At 46.4% G+C, this 14,373-nt stretch overlaps 1 protein-coding gene across 7 annotated transcripts in view; it reads left to right on the top strand.

Annotated features, from left to right (window-relative positions):
* The window catches only part of LOC109904288 (DNA (cytosine-5)-methyltransferase 3A-like), a 62,557-nt gene that overhangs the window by 40,620 nt on the left and 7,564 nt on the right, over positions 1-14,373 (top strand). For all 7 annotated transcript variants that reach the window (XM_031787838.1, XM_031787837.1, XM_031787835.1 and 4 more), the window contains 8 exons: positions 2,087-2,243; positions 2,961-3,110; positions 3,600-3,644; positions 4,593-4,672; positions 11,929-12,041; positions 12,358-12,547; positions 12,991-13,075; positions 13,721-13,866. In XM_031787838.1, the coding sequence (XP_031643698.1) occupies positions 2,087-2,243; positions 2,961-3,110; positions 3,600-3,644; positions 4,593-4,672; positions 11,929-12,041; positions 12,358-12,547; positions 12,991-13,075; positions 13,721-13,866 (966 nt within the window). The remainder of the gene's footprint in view (positions 1-2,086; positions 2,244-2,960; positions 3,111-3,599; positions 3,645-4,592; positions 4,673-11,928; positions 12,042-12,357; positions 12,548-12,990; positions 13,076-13,720; positions 13,867-14,373) is intronic.

Below are 14,373 nucleotides of genomic sequence, written 5' to 3'. Positions count from 1 at the left end.
AAAGAGGCATCAAACCCTCTAGAATGGTGATGCCGATGTGCCATTGAGCAAGGCCCTAAACTCTAATTGGCTCCAGGTCCGGTGATGATAATTGCTGACCCTGGCCGTGATCCACTCTCCGAGGGAGTCGCAGGGGGAGTTGGGATGTGTAAAAAACACATTTCTAATTCACACCTGCGTATAATACTCACTTGTATATGTGTGAAGTAAGACAAATAAGCACTCACCAAATTATTATTATTATTATTATAGAATGGCTCCAAGAAGGTGTACTCTGTAGTAATGACAGAGGCTTATAATACTTACTGTAAATCTCTGGATTAGAGCATCTGCTAAATGACTCATTACTGTAAATCTCTGGATTAGAGCATCTGCTAAATGACTCATTACTGTAAATCTCTCTGGATAAGAGCGTCTGCTAAATTACTCATTACTGTAAATCTCTCTGGATAAGAGCGTCTGCTAATTTACTCAATACTGTAAATCTCTCTGGATAAGAGCGTCTGCTAAATGACTCATTACTGTACATTTCTGGGTAAGAGTGTCTGCTAAATGACTCAATACTGTAAATCTCTCTGGATAAGAGCGTCTGCTAAATGACTCAATACTGTAAATCTCTCTGGATAAGAGCGTCTGCTAAATGACTCATTACTGTAAATCTCTGGATAAGAGCGTCTGCTAAATGACTCAATACTGTAAATCTCTCTGGATAAGAGCGTCTGCTAAATGACTCAATACTGTAAATCTCTGGATAAGAGCGTCTGCTAAATGACTCAATACTGTAAATCTCTCTGGATAAGAGTGTCTGCTAAATGACTCATTACTGTACATCTCTCTGGATAAGAGTGTCTGCTAAATGACTCAATACTGTAAATCTCTCTGGAAAGGAGCGTCTGCTAAATGACTCAATACTGTAAATCTCTCTGGATAAGAGCGTCTGCTAAATGACTCATTACTGTAAATCTCTCTGGATAAGAGCGTCTGCTAAATGACTCAATACTGTAAATCTCTCTGGATAAGAGCGTCTGCTAAATGACTCATTACTGTAAATCTCTCTGGATAAGAGTGTCTGCTAAATGACTCAATACTGTAAATCTCTCTGGATACGAGCGTCTGCTAAATGACGCAATACTGTAAATCTCTCTGGATAAGAGCGTCTGCTAAATGACTCATTACTGTAATTCTCTGGATAAGAGTGTCTGCTAAATGACTCATTACTGTAAATCTCTCTGGATAAGAGCGTCTGCTAAATGACTCAATACTGTAAATCTCTCTGGATAAGAGCGCCTGCTAAATGACTCATTACTTTAAATCTCTCTGGATAAGAGCGTCTGCTAAATTACTCATTACTGTAAATCTCTCTGGATAAGAGGTCTGAAGGGGTCTGGTTTAAAGTAGGTATTGGGTTATTTTCTACGGCTCCGTTCTCATTTAGACGCCAAACCCACCACTGGTTTAAAGTAGGTATTGGGTTATTTTCTACGGATCCGTTGTCATTTAGACGCCAAACCCACCACTGGTTTAAAGTAGGTATTGGGTTATTTTCTACGGCTCCGTTCTCATTTAGACGCCAAACCCACCACTGGTTTAAAGTAGGTATTGGGTTATTTTCTACGGATCCGTTGTCATTTAGACGCCAAACCAACCACTGGTGTGCGTGGCCAAAGAGCTCTATTTTCATATTATCTGACCAAAGCACCAGTTCCAATCCAAGTGCCAATAACTTTTAGCAAACTCCAGGCATTTACATTTGTTGAATGACACGAAAATAGAGCTGTTTTACTTCTTAAGCAACACAAAGCAATTGTATTAGTATAAAATGAGTATAAAATAATATAATTTGCATACAATATAGCTCAGTATTTTAATTATTTATTTTACACAGTCATTTTTGCTCATCTTTATCAAGGGTGTCAATCATTTCGGACCCCACTGTACGTACACACACACACACACACACACACACACACACACACACACACACACACACACACACACACACACACACACACACACACACACACACACACACACACACACACGTGATGAAATGATGATAACACTGACAGGTCATGTCTCTTTGCAGGTGGCTAGCACCCGTGCAGGCAAAGCCTTCCTTGCCTGTCCAGAGAGCGATGAGACAGACACCTCCAAGTCAGTGGATCTACACAACAACCAGATGATAGATTGGGCTATGACAGGCTTCCAACCCACTGGGCCCAAGGGCCTAGAGCCACCAGAAGGTAAGTTAAAGTTTCATGTTTATTTTACAATGATTTGTAGTGAATGTATTGGAAATCACCTGAGCTTAGAGCCACCTGAAGGCAAGAGGAGCTCATATCATGTTTACAACCCTTCTAATAAGACGTGAAGGCTCATACCTACAATACCATTGAAGTGTCCACGTTACAGTGGCCAAGTGAAATGTGTCCTCTGCTCCCTTCTCAACTCCCACCGAGACAGCACACATCACACACAGTTGAGAGAAGTACAGGGCCAGACTGCAGCTGGAGAGCATGTTGTGGGGATAAGGGCCTTGCTCAAGGGCCCAACGGTAGGGGAATGTCTTTAGGATGTGATCCCAGCAGCCCTCCAGTTGCCAGATCAATTCCCCCCTTTTTTCCAGCGCCTGGCCCGGGATTCAGACTGGCCACCTTGCGGCTACAGGTCCAACTCCTTAGCCGCTGGGCTACCTACCGCCCCTACCTACCTACACGCTTATAAACAAGTAATAATCCAATATACCGGCAGGCTTTAAGTAAAGTGTTACCGAAATGAGCGCCACAAAGAAAGCGGAAGCTCAATTTCTACACCATATGCTAGATGTATTACACAACAGCTAACATGGCACATAATGGGGAAATAAAGAATCTGACTTGGGTTGTCCTTTGGAAGTACTCTGTTTTCCTCTGCTTATCAGAGGTGTTTATTGTCTTAATCATATGCCCCGCCCCCACCAGAGGAGCGTAACCCATATAAGGAGGTGTACCCTGACGTCTGGGTGGAGCCAGAGGCGGCAGCCTACACGCCCCCTCCAGCCAAAAAGCCTCGCAAAAGCACAGCAGTCGAGAAACCCAAGGTCAAGGAGATGATTGATGAGGGGACGAGAGGTAAGGCGGCTCCTTTAAGTGGCTTAAATAGGGGTTGTGACCCCTATATACTTCCTCCTCAGGGAGGATCTCAGGGCTGTGTGTGTGTGTGTGTGTGTGTGTGTGGTGACAGGTTAGCAGGTGCTTGTACTAGAAGTCAAAGTGTTAACACATCAAATCTGTTAATGAGTGTAGGTGTTGTATGTTATGTAGCTGGTAAATGTTATGTAGCTCTTATCTAGCTTTTATGTAGTTGTTATAAATGTACTCAGCCTAACTCTCGTTATAATACACTTTATATTGTAGATAGATCTATTTAATATATGTGAAGCAAATGGAGGGGTAGGAGGAAGTATGTCTGCAGATTTATTTTTTACATATCTTGAAAATGTCGTCTGTAAAGATGTATCTGTCTGCAGATGTAAACAACAGTAAACATGTTGTCCCCCACGAATGATACAACAAACATGCATATCATATCCTGATCTGAAACTGTCTGTCTGTTTCCAGAGAGACTCGTGTATGAAGTGAGACAGAAGTGCAGAAGCATAGAGGGTAAGTGTTCTGTCTCTGTGTTCAGACAGCCAGGGTCGTGTTCAGACAGCCAGGGTCGTTCTCAGACAGCCAGGGTTGTGTACAGTCAGCCAGGGTCGTGTTCAGACAGCCAGGGTCGTGTTCAGACAGCCAGGGTCGTGTTCAGATAGCCAGGGTCGTGTTCAGACAGCCAGGGTCGTGTTCAAACAGACAGGGTCGTGTTCAGACAGTCAGGGTCGTGTTCAGACTGCCAGGGTCGTGTACAGACAGCCAGGGTCGTGTACAGACAGCCAGGGTCGTGTACAGACATCCAGGGTCGTATTCAAACAGCCAGGGTCATGTACAGACAGTCAGGGTCGTGTTCAGGCAGCCAGGGTCATGTTCAGACAGTAAGGGTCGTGTTCAGGCAGCCAGGGTCATGTTCAGGTAGCCAGGCTCGTGTTCAGTGGGCATCAAACGGAACGAAGTGACTATTTTATATCCTCAAAGCATATGGGCTTTCCTTATGAAATGTACATTCTTCTCACATCTGTTCAATTATTCCTTTTGGGTCCAAGGCTGGGTGCATGGCAGTGGGATTTTCAGACCTCCAGTTGGTCTTATGGGCATTGAACTTTCTTGACATTGGATTGTGCAGTCAGGTGGAAGAGAGTAAATAGGCATTTTAACATCATAGATTTAGCTGGTGGTAACTTGTGGAATAGACACTGGCTGGAATGCGGTTTTAACCAATCAGCATTCAGGATTAGACCCACCCGTTGTATAAATGTTCATAAAGGACTCTGTTTACGCACCTTTTTCTTTTGTAAGTAGTTGCTAGGCGCCTATTATGTTAAAGCACCGTCTCTCCATCAGAGATTAGTTACCCACTTATTGATTTACATCTCTGAGCGATCAGGGTTTACCCACTTGTTGGTTTTACCACTACGTCTCTGGCTTGCACCAATTACATTCTGTCTTTCTCCACAGACATCTGCATCTCCTGTGGAAGTTTGAATGTTTCCCGTGAACACCCCCTGTTTGCTGGAGGAATGTGCCAGAGCTGTAAGGTAAGGAGGGAAGAAGAGGCCAACGAGGCCATGAAGTCAGGACTAGCTGTAGGAGTCAGAACTAGTTGTAGGAGTCAGGACTAGCTGTAGTAGTCAGAACCAGCTGTAGGAGTCAGGACCAGCTGTAGGAGTCAGGACTAGCTGTAGGAGTCAGAACCAGCTGTAGGAGTCAGGACTAGTTGTAGGAGTCAGAACCAGCTGTAGGAGTCAGGACCAGCTGTAGGAGTCAGGACTAACTGTGGGGGTCAGGACCAGCTGTAGGAGTCATAACTAACTGTAGGAGTCAGGACTAGCTGTAGGAGTCAGGACCAGTTATAGAACTCAGGACTAGCTGGTGGAGTCAGGATTAGCTGTAGGAGTCAGGACTAGCTGTAGGAGTCAGGACTAGCTGTACGAGTCAGGGCCTGTTGTAGGAGTCAGGATTAGCTGTAGGAGTCAGGACCAGTTGTAGGAGTCAGGATTAGCTGTAGGAGTCAGGTCCAGTTGTAGGAGTCAGGACCAGTTGTAGGCGTCAATGCTAGCTGTCGGAGTCAGTGCTACCTTTAGGGGTCAGGACTAGCTGTAGGGGTCAGTGCTACCTTTAGGGGTCAGGACTAGCTGTAGGGGTCAGTGCTACCTTTACGGGTCAGGACTAGCTGTAGGGGTCAGTGCTACCTTTACAGGTCAGGACTAGCTATAGGGGTCAGTGCTACCTTTACAGGTCAGGACTAGCTATAGGGGTCAGTGCTACCTTTACGGGTCAGGACTAGCTGTAGGGGTCAGTGCTACCTTTACGGGTCAGGACTAGCTGTAGGGGTCAGTGCTACCTTTACGGGTCAGGACTAGCTGTAGGGGTCAGTGCTACCTTTACGGGTCAGGACTAGCTATAGGGGTCAGGACTAGCTGTAGGGGTCAGTGCTACCTTTACGGGTCAGGACTAGCTATAGGGGTCAGTGCTACCTTTACGGGTCAGGACTAGCTATAGGGGTCAGGACTAGCTGTAGGGGTCAGTGCTACCTTTACGGGTCAGGACTAGCTATAGGGGTCAGTGCTACCTTTACGGGTCAGGACCAGCTGTAGGGGTCAGGACTAGCTATAGGGGTCAGGACTAGCTGTAGGGGTCAGTGCTACCTTTACGGGTCAGGACTAGCTGTAGGAGTCAGGACTAGCTGTAGGGGTCAGGACTAGCTATAGGGGTCAGGACTAGCTGTAGGGGTCAGGACTAGCTGTAGGGGTCAGGACTAGCTGTATGAGTCAGGGCCTGTTGTAGGAGTCAGGATTAGCTGTAGGAGTCAGGACCAGTTGTAGGAGTCAGGATTAGCTGTAGGAGTCAGGTCCAGTTGTAGGAGTCAGGACCAGTTGTAGGCGTCAATGCTAGCTGTCGGAGTCAGTGCTACCTTTAGGGGTCAGGACTAGCTGTAGGGGTCAGTGCTACCTTTACGGGTCAGGACTAGCTGTAGGGGTCAGTGCTACCTTTACGGGTCAGGACTAGCTGTAGGGGTCAGTGCTACCTTTACAGGTCAGGACTAGCTATAGGGGTCAGTGCTACCTTTACGGGTCAGGACTAGCTATAGGGGTCAGTGCTACCTTTACGGGTCAGGACTAGCTGTAGGGGTCAGTGCTACCTTTACGGGTCAGGACTAGCTGTAGGGGTCAGTGCTACCTTTACGGGTCAGGACTAGCTGTAGGGGTCAGTGCTACCTTTACGGGTCAGGACTAGCTATAGGGGTCAGGACTAGCTGTAGGGGTCAGTGCTACCTTTACGGGTCAGGACTAGCTATAGGGGTCAGTGCTACCTTTACGGGTCAGGACTAGCTATAGGGGTCAGGACTAGCTGTAGGGGTCAGTGCTACCTTTACGGGTCAGGACTAGCTGTAGGGGTCAGTGCTACCTTTAGGGGTCAGGACTAGCTATAGGGGTCAGTGCTACCTTTACGGGTCAGGACTAGCTGTAGGGGTCAGGACTAGCTATAGGGGTCAGGACTAGCTGTAGGGGTCAGTGCTACCTTTACGGGTCAGGATTAGCTGTAGGAGTCAGGACTAGCTGTAAGGGTCAGGACTAGCTATAGGGGTCAGGACTAGCTGTAGGGGTCAGGACTAGCTGTAGGGGTCAGGACTAGCTGTAGGGGTCAGGACTAGCTATAGGGGTCAGGACTAGCTGTAGGGGTCAGGACTAGCTGTAGGGGTCAGGACTAGCTATAGGGGTCAGGACTAGCTGTAGGGGTCAGTGCTACCTTTAGGGGTCAGGACTAGCTGTAGGGGTCAGTGCTACCTTTAGGGGTCAGGACTAGCTGTAGGGGTCAGGACTAGCTGTAGGAGTCAGGACTAGCTGTAGGGGTCAGGACTAGCTATAGGGGTCAGGACTAGCTGTAGGGGTCAGGACTAGCTGTAGGGGTCAGGACTAGCTATAGGGGTCAGGACTAGCTGTAGGGGTCAGTGCTACCTTTAGGGGTCAGGACTAGCTGTAGGGGTCAGTGCTACCTTTACGGGTCAGGACTAGCTGTAGGAGTCAGGACTAGCTGTAGGGGTCAGGACTAGCTGTAGGAGTCAGGACTAGCTGTAGGAGTCAGGACTAGCTGTAGGAGGGCTCTATGTATCAAGTGTCTGACTTCAATAAATCAATCACATTTATTTAAGCCTTTTTTTATTTTTTACATCAGCCGATGTCACAAAGTTTCCCTACAGAAACTCAGCGAAAAAACCCAAACAGCAAACAATACAGATGTAGAAGCACAGTGGCTAGTAAATACTCCCTAGTAAGGCCAGAACCTAGGAAGAAACCTAGAGAGGAACCAGGCTCTGAGGGGTGGCCAGTCCCCTTCTGGCTGTGCCGGGTGGAGATTGTAACAGAACATGGCCAAGATGTTCAAACATTCATAGATGACCAGCAGGGTCAAATAATAATAATCACAGTGGTTGTAGTGGGTGCAACAGGTCTGCACCTCAGGAATAAATGTCAGTTGGCATTTCATAGCTGAGCATTCAGAGTTCGAGACAGCAGGTGAGGTAGAAACAGAGACTCGAAAACAGCAGGCCCGGGACAAGGTAGCACGTCCGGTGAACAGATCAGCGTTCCATAGCCACAGGCAGAACAGTTGAAACTGTAGCAGCAGCACGACCAGGTGAACCCGAGTCATGGTCCCAGGGCTCAGGTCCTGACACCGGATAAGACAGGAGAATTACACCAGATATAACAGACGGACCCTAGCCCCCCGACACATAAACTATTGCAGCATAGATACTGGAGACTGAGACAGGAGGGGTCAGGAGACACTGTGGCCCCGCCCGACAATACCCCTGAACAGGGCCAACCAGGCAGGATATGACTCCACCCACTTTTCCAAAGCACAGCCCCAACACCACTAAAGGGATATCCGTAAACCACCAACTTACTACTCTGAGACAAGGCTGAGTATAGGCCATGAAGATCTCCCTCACGGCACAAACTGAGGGGGCGCCAACCCGGACAGGGAGATTATGTCAGTGACTCAACCCACTCAAGTGACGCACACCTCCTAGGGACGGCATGGAAGAGCACTAGTAAGCCAGTGACTTAGCCCCCGTAAAGGGTCAGAGGCAGATCATCTCAGTGGAGAGAGGGGAACTGCTCCAGTGCCTTTCCGTTCACCTTCACACCCCTGGGCCAGAATACACTCAATCATAGGACCTACTGAAGAGATGAATCTTCAATAAAGACTTAAAAGTCGAGTCCGAGTCTGCGTCTCTCTCATTGATAGGCAGACCATTTTATAAAAATGGAGCTCTATAGCAGAAAGCCCTGCCTCCAGCTGTTTGCGTAAAAATTCTAGGGACAATAAGGAGGCCTGCGTCTTGTGATCGTAGGTATGTACAGCAGGACCAAATTGGAGAGGTAGGTGGTAGCATGCTCATGTAATGCTTTGTTAGGTTAGCAATAAAACCTTGAAATCAGCCCTAGCCTTAACAGGAAGCCAGTGTAGAGAGGCTAGCACTGGAGTAGTAGGATCACATTTTTTGGTTCTAGTCAAGATTCTAGCACTAACTGAAATGTATTCAGTGCATTATCCGGGTAGCCGGAAAGTAGAGCATTGCAGTAGTCTAATCTAGAAGTGACAAAAGCATGGATTAGCTTTTCTGCATCATTTTTGGACAAAACCTTTCAGATTTTTGCGATGTTACGAAGATGGAAAAAGCTGTCCTTGAAATATTCTTGATATGGTCGTCAAAAAAGAGATCAGGGTCCAGAGTAACCCCGAGGCCCTTCAGTTTTATTTGAGACGACTGTACAACCATCAACATTAATTTTCAGATACTACAGAAGATCTCTTTGTTTCTTGGGACCTAGAACTAGCAACTCTGTTTTGTCCGAGTTTAAAAGTAAAACATTTACTGCCATCAACTTCCTTATGTCTGAAACACAGGCTTCCAGGGAGGGCAATTTTGGGGCTTCACCGTGTTTCATCGAAATGTACAGCTGTGTATCATCCGCATAGCAGTAAAAGTTAACATTATGTTTCCGAATGACAGCCTCCCTAGTGGCGCAGTGGTCTAAAGGCACTGCATCGCAGTGCTAGCTGTGCCACCAGAGATCCCGGTTCGTGTCCAGGCACTGTCGCAGCCGGCCGCAACCAGGAGACCCATGGGGCAGTGCACAATCGGCCCAGCGTCGTTTGGTTTAGGGGAGGGTTTGGCCGGCAACAATATTCTTGTCCCATCGCGCACGCTGACACGGTTGCCAGGTATACGGTGTTTCCTCCTACACGTTGGTGCGGCTGGCTTCCGGGTTAAGCGGGTGTTGTGTCAAGAAGCAGTGCGGCTTGGTTGGATTGTGTTTCGGAGGACGCACAGCTCTCAACTGACGCTTCTCCCGAGTCCGTACGGGAGTTGCAGCAATAGGACAAGACTAACTACCAATTGGCTACCACTAAATTGGGGAGAAAAAGGGGTAAAAAAAAAGAATAAAATATAAATATTTTTTACGAATGTATAGGTGTATAGCACAAACAATAGTGGTCCTAAAACGGAACCTTGATGAACACCAAAACTTACAATTGATTTGTCAGAGACAAACCATCCACAGAGACAAACTGATATCTTTCCGACAGATAATATCTAAACCAGGCCAGAACTTGTCCGTGTAGACCAATTACGGTTTACAATCTCTCCAAAAGAATGTGGTGATCGATGGTATCAAAAGCAGCACTAAGGTCTCGGAGCACGAGGACAGATGCAGAGCCTTGGTCTGATGCCATCAAAAGGTAATTTACCACCTTCACGAGTGCAGTCTCAGTGTTATGATGGGGTCTAAAACCAGACTGAAGCATTTCGTATACATTGTTTGTCTTTTGAGAGGAGTTGGAGATTCGATATAGGCTGATAGTTTTTTTAAATTTTCTGGGTCAATGTTTTGCATTTTTCAAGAGAGGCTTTATTACTGCCACTTTTAATGAGTTTGGTACACATCTGGTGGATAGGGAGCCATTTATTATGTTCAACATAGGAGGGCCAAGCACAGGAAGTAGCTCTTTCAGTAGTTTAGTTGGAATAGGGTCCAGTATGCAGCTTGAAGGTTTAGAGGCCATGACTATTTTCATGAATATGTCAAGATGTCACGCCCTGACCGTAGAGATCTTTTTATTCTCTATGTTTGGTTGGTCAGGGTGTGACTCGGGTGGGAAACTCTATGTTCTGTGTTTCTATGTTTTGTATGGTTCTCAATCAGGGACAGCTGTCTATCGTTGTCTCTGATTGGGAATCATACTTAGGCAGCCTTTTTTCCTTTTGTATTTTGTGGGTAGTTGTCTTTGTTAGTGGCCTTCAATGGGGAAAGTTGAGCTGACTACTCTGACTGTGCTAGTGGCAGACTCCACTAACCTGGCAGGCTGGCTGACAGCACCCTATCTTATTGTGGAGCCAGAGGAGTTAGAGCCCTGTCTATGTTGGTAGATAAGATGAGAGCACCCCTCCATCTAGAATGGAGACCATCACTCCTCAGCAGGCCAGGCTTGGTCCTGTTTGTGGATGAGTCCCAGAAAGAGGGCCAATTATCTACACATTCTATGTTTTGGGACATGCATAAATCAGTTTTCAACAAGCGATTGAGTTGTGAGACTCTGCTGTAGAGCTAATCACCAGAGACAATTACTCGATGCCGACACATCTTTCTAGCTAATTTACACACTGAAGCTATGTTGTGCTTCGTGACCTCTGACTGTTTCATCCGAACATCGTTGGTGCCAACGTGGATAACAATATCCCTATACTCTCTACACTCTACAGTTTTAACCTTAGCCAGTACCCTCTACAGATTAGCCTTTACGTCGGTAGCCCTAACCCTACCCCTAACCCTACCCCTAACACTATCCCTACCCCTAACCCTACCCCTAACCCTAACACTACCCCTAACCCTACCCCTAATCCTACCCCTAACCCTACCACTAACCCTACCCCTAACCCCTAACTCCTAACCTTAAACCTAACCCCTACCCCTAACCCCTAACCCTACCCCTAACCCCTAACCTTAAACCTAACCCCTACCCCTAACCATAAACTCAACCCCATACCCCTAACCATAAACCTAACCCCTAACCATAAACCCAACCCCTAACCCCTACCCCTAACCCCTAACCATAAACCCAACCCCTACCCCTAACCATAAACCCAACCCCTAACCCCTAACCATAAACCCAACACCTAACCCCTACCCCTAACCATAAACCCAACCCCTAACCATAAACCCAACCCCTAACCCCTAACCATAAACCCAACCCCTAACCATAAACCCAACCCCTAACCATAAACCCAACCCCTAACCCCTAACCAGATAAAGCGTCCAGGTGAAAAAGTTGAATGTAAAAATAATTAAACGGTTATTATAAAGTTCAGATCAGTTTTTCTTTTAGATCACGATAAATAAGATTACAAGGACGGGTTGGACATGATTCAGCACTCTTATTCTGAGATGCTTGATATGGACCCTGGTCTAACCCCCCTCTAGGTTTTAAGCCCTATTTTAAAGCTCTCTGTTACCAAAACACAAACACAGCTTACAGGAAAGGCGTACAGAATCACTAGACACATAATGTGTTAACAATAAGGCTATTACAAACACAACAAACCTTTTAGTACACAGTCAGTGTTCTCTGTGAGTCAATGATACTTAGTGTTCACACTGGTTTTCTCATTGCTACTTGTTGTTCTTTTAATAATAATATTGACAATAATGTGATTCAGCTTATAGAGCGCATATCATTACACAGCGAATCTCAACGCTGAAATGTCTTGTTCACTGTGTTCCAGAACTGCTTTCTAGAATGTGCATATCAGTATGATGACGATGGTTACCAGTCATACTGCACCATCTGCTGTGGGGGACGAGAGGTTCTCATGTGTGGGAACAACAACTGCTGCAGGTGAGTGGACTACTTTCAAATGATACTGAGTTCACAAATATGTGTGTTATTGTTCATTAACTGGTGTGATTCACTCGGTGTGTTAGAGTGGGCCAGTTTACGTTTATCTTGATGGTGTGCATAAGTGTGTGTGTCTTTGTGCATTGTGTGTGTACAGTATGTTCGTTCTTACGTTTGTGTGATTGTGTGTGTCCGTGTGTGTGTGTACAGTATGTTCGTTCTTACGTTTGTGTGATTGTGTGGGTCCGTGTGTGTGTGTGTGTGTGTGTACAAGTGTCTAGCAGTGTAATAACACACCTCCCTCTGTCCCCTCCAGGTGTTTCTGTGTAGAGTGTGTTGACCTACTTGTGGGGCCAGGTGCAGCACAGATAGCTATAAAAGAGGATCCCTGGTGCTGCTACATGTGTGAGAAGGGCCAGAAGGGAGTGTTCGGCCTGCTGGAGCGTCACACTGATTGGCCCTGCCGTCTACAGCACTTCTTCGCTAACAATCACGACCAGGATTTTGTGAGTAGTACCTCAGTACTGGCTGTGTGTGTGAAGTTCACAGACAAATAAAAAATAAATGTCACATGCGCCGAATACAACAGTGAAATACTTACTTACAAGCCCTTAACCAACAATGCAGTTTTAAGAAAAATAAGTGTTAAGAAAGTATTTACTAAAATAACCTGAAGTAAAAAATGTATAAATGAAATAACAAATCAAAATAAAGAAGCCACAGAGCCACAGTGAGTCTATGTTCCATTGTGACACACAGTGTGTATCTCCCTAAATCTGCAACAATGAGCAGGCAGATTATCACAGCTATGGGGCTCTATGAATAGGGCTTCACACATTAGAGGCAGCTGAAGTCATTCCAGGCTCCCTCTCCTCTGGGTCAAAACTGAGCCGTATCTTCTCTCTCTCTCTCTCTCTCTCTCTCTCTCTCTCTCTCTGTTGTTTCACAGGAACAACCAAAGCTTTACCCTCCAGTCATGGCAGAGAAGAGACAACCTATTCGTGTCCTGTCACTGTTTGACGGCATAGCAACAGGTTAGACAGGAATCTCCCCTCCTGTCCTCTTTTCTCCTCCTTCCCCTCTCCTTCCCCTCCTCTCCTCTCCTTCCCCTCCTCTCCTCTCCTTCCCCTCCTCTCCTCTCCTTCCCCTCCTCTCCTCTCCTTGACACAAAACCCTCTGAAAGTCTCTGTCTCTACAAAACGTTCTGCCCGCCTCAGGTTTCACTGGGACTGGCCCCCTAACTCATGACTATATTTACTACACTGACTGTCTTGGAAGGATGGATGGACGGATGGATAGATAGAAAACTAATCCACACAGTATGCTGCTTAACCATATTGTCTAGCAGTGCACTTCTCATACCTTCCCTGTCTGTTTAATAAAACCACACAAAAATACAAAAGAAGTTGGAATTCCCACTCCTGTAAAAAGAAAAGGCAACCACTGTGAACGCTAATTAATGGTGCGCCTCAGGCCAGACCTTCAACATTGTGTCTGTATTCTGTCATTCAGTTCATCAATTGCAAGTTAATCATTATATAAATAGAATCATCCACTCTATTTAACCAGGATAATCCACTCTATTTAACCAGGATAATCCACTGATAATCCACTCAGTGGCGTCCATCAAAAGAGCAACAACATGCTACTGTTTGACCTCATTGACCTCTGACCTTTAGGTCTGCTGGTGCTAAAGGAGCTGGGTATCCAGGTGGAGCGCTATGTGGCGTCGGAGGTGTGTGAGGACTCTATCACGGTGGGCATCGTCAGGCATCAGGGACGCATCATGTACGTGGGCGACGTGAGGAACGTCACACGCAAACATGTGAGTATCATACAGTATAACGTTATGAACTGTAAGACTAGATCAAGGTCACTCCCAATAGCCTGGCTCAAAGACGAACACCCTAGCCAGAGTCTCTCAATAAGGATATCCCAATAGCCTGGCTCAAAGACGAACACCCTAGCCAGAGTCTCTCAATAAGGATATCCCAATAGCCTGGCTCAAAGACGAACACCCTAGCCAGAGTCTCTCAATAAGGATATCCCAATAGCCTGGCTCAAAGACGAACACCCTAGCCAGAGTCTCTCAATAAGGATATCCCAATAGCCTGGCTCAAAGACGAACACCCTAGCCAGAGTCTCTCAATAAGGATATCCCAATAGCCTGGCTCAAAGACGAACACCCTAGCCAGAGTCTCTCAATAAGGATATCCCAATAGCCTGGCTCAAAGACGAACACCCTAGCCAGAGTCTCTCAATAAGGATATCCCAATAGCCTGGCTCAAAGACGAACACCCTAGCCAGAGTCTCTCAATAAGGATATCCCAAT

This window comes from Oncorhynchus kisutch, linkage group LG14 (genome assembly GCF_002021735.2).
Source record: "Oncorhynchus kisutch isolate 150728-3 linkage group LG14, Okis_V2, whole genome shotgun sequence".
Classification (NCBI taxonomy): domain Eukaryota; kingdom Metazoa; phylum Chordata; class Actinopteri; order Salmoniformes; family Salmonidae; genus Oncorhynchus; species Oncorhynchus kisutch.
Note: the sequence above shows the minus strand (reverse complement) of the source record. Positions and strands in the feature narration are given on the sequence as shown.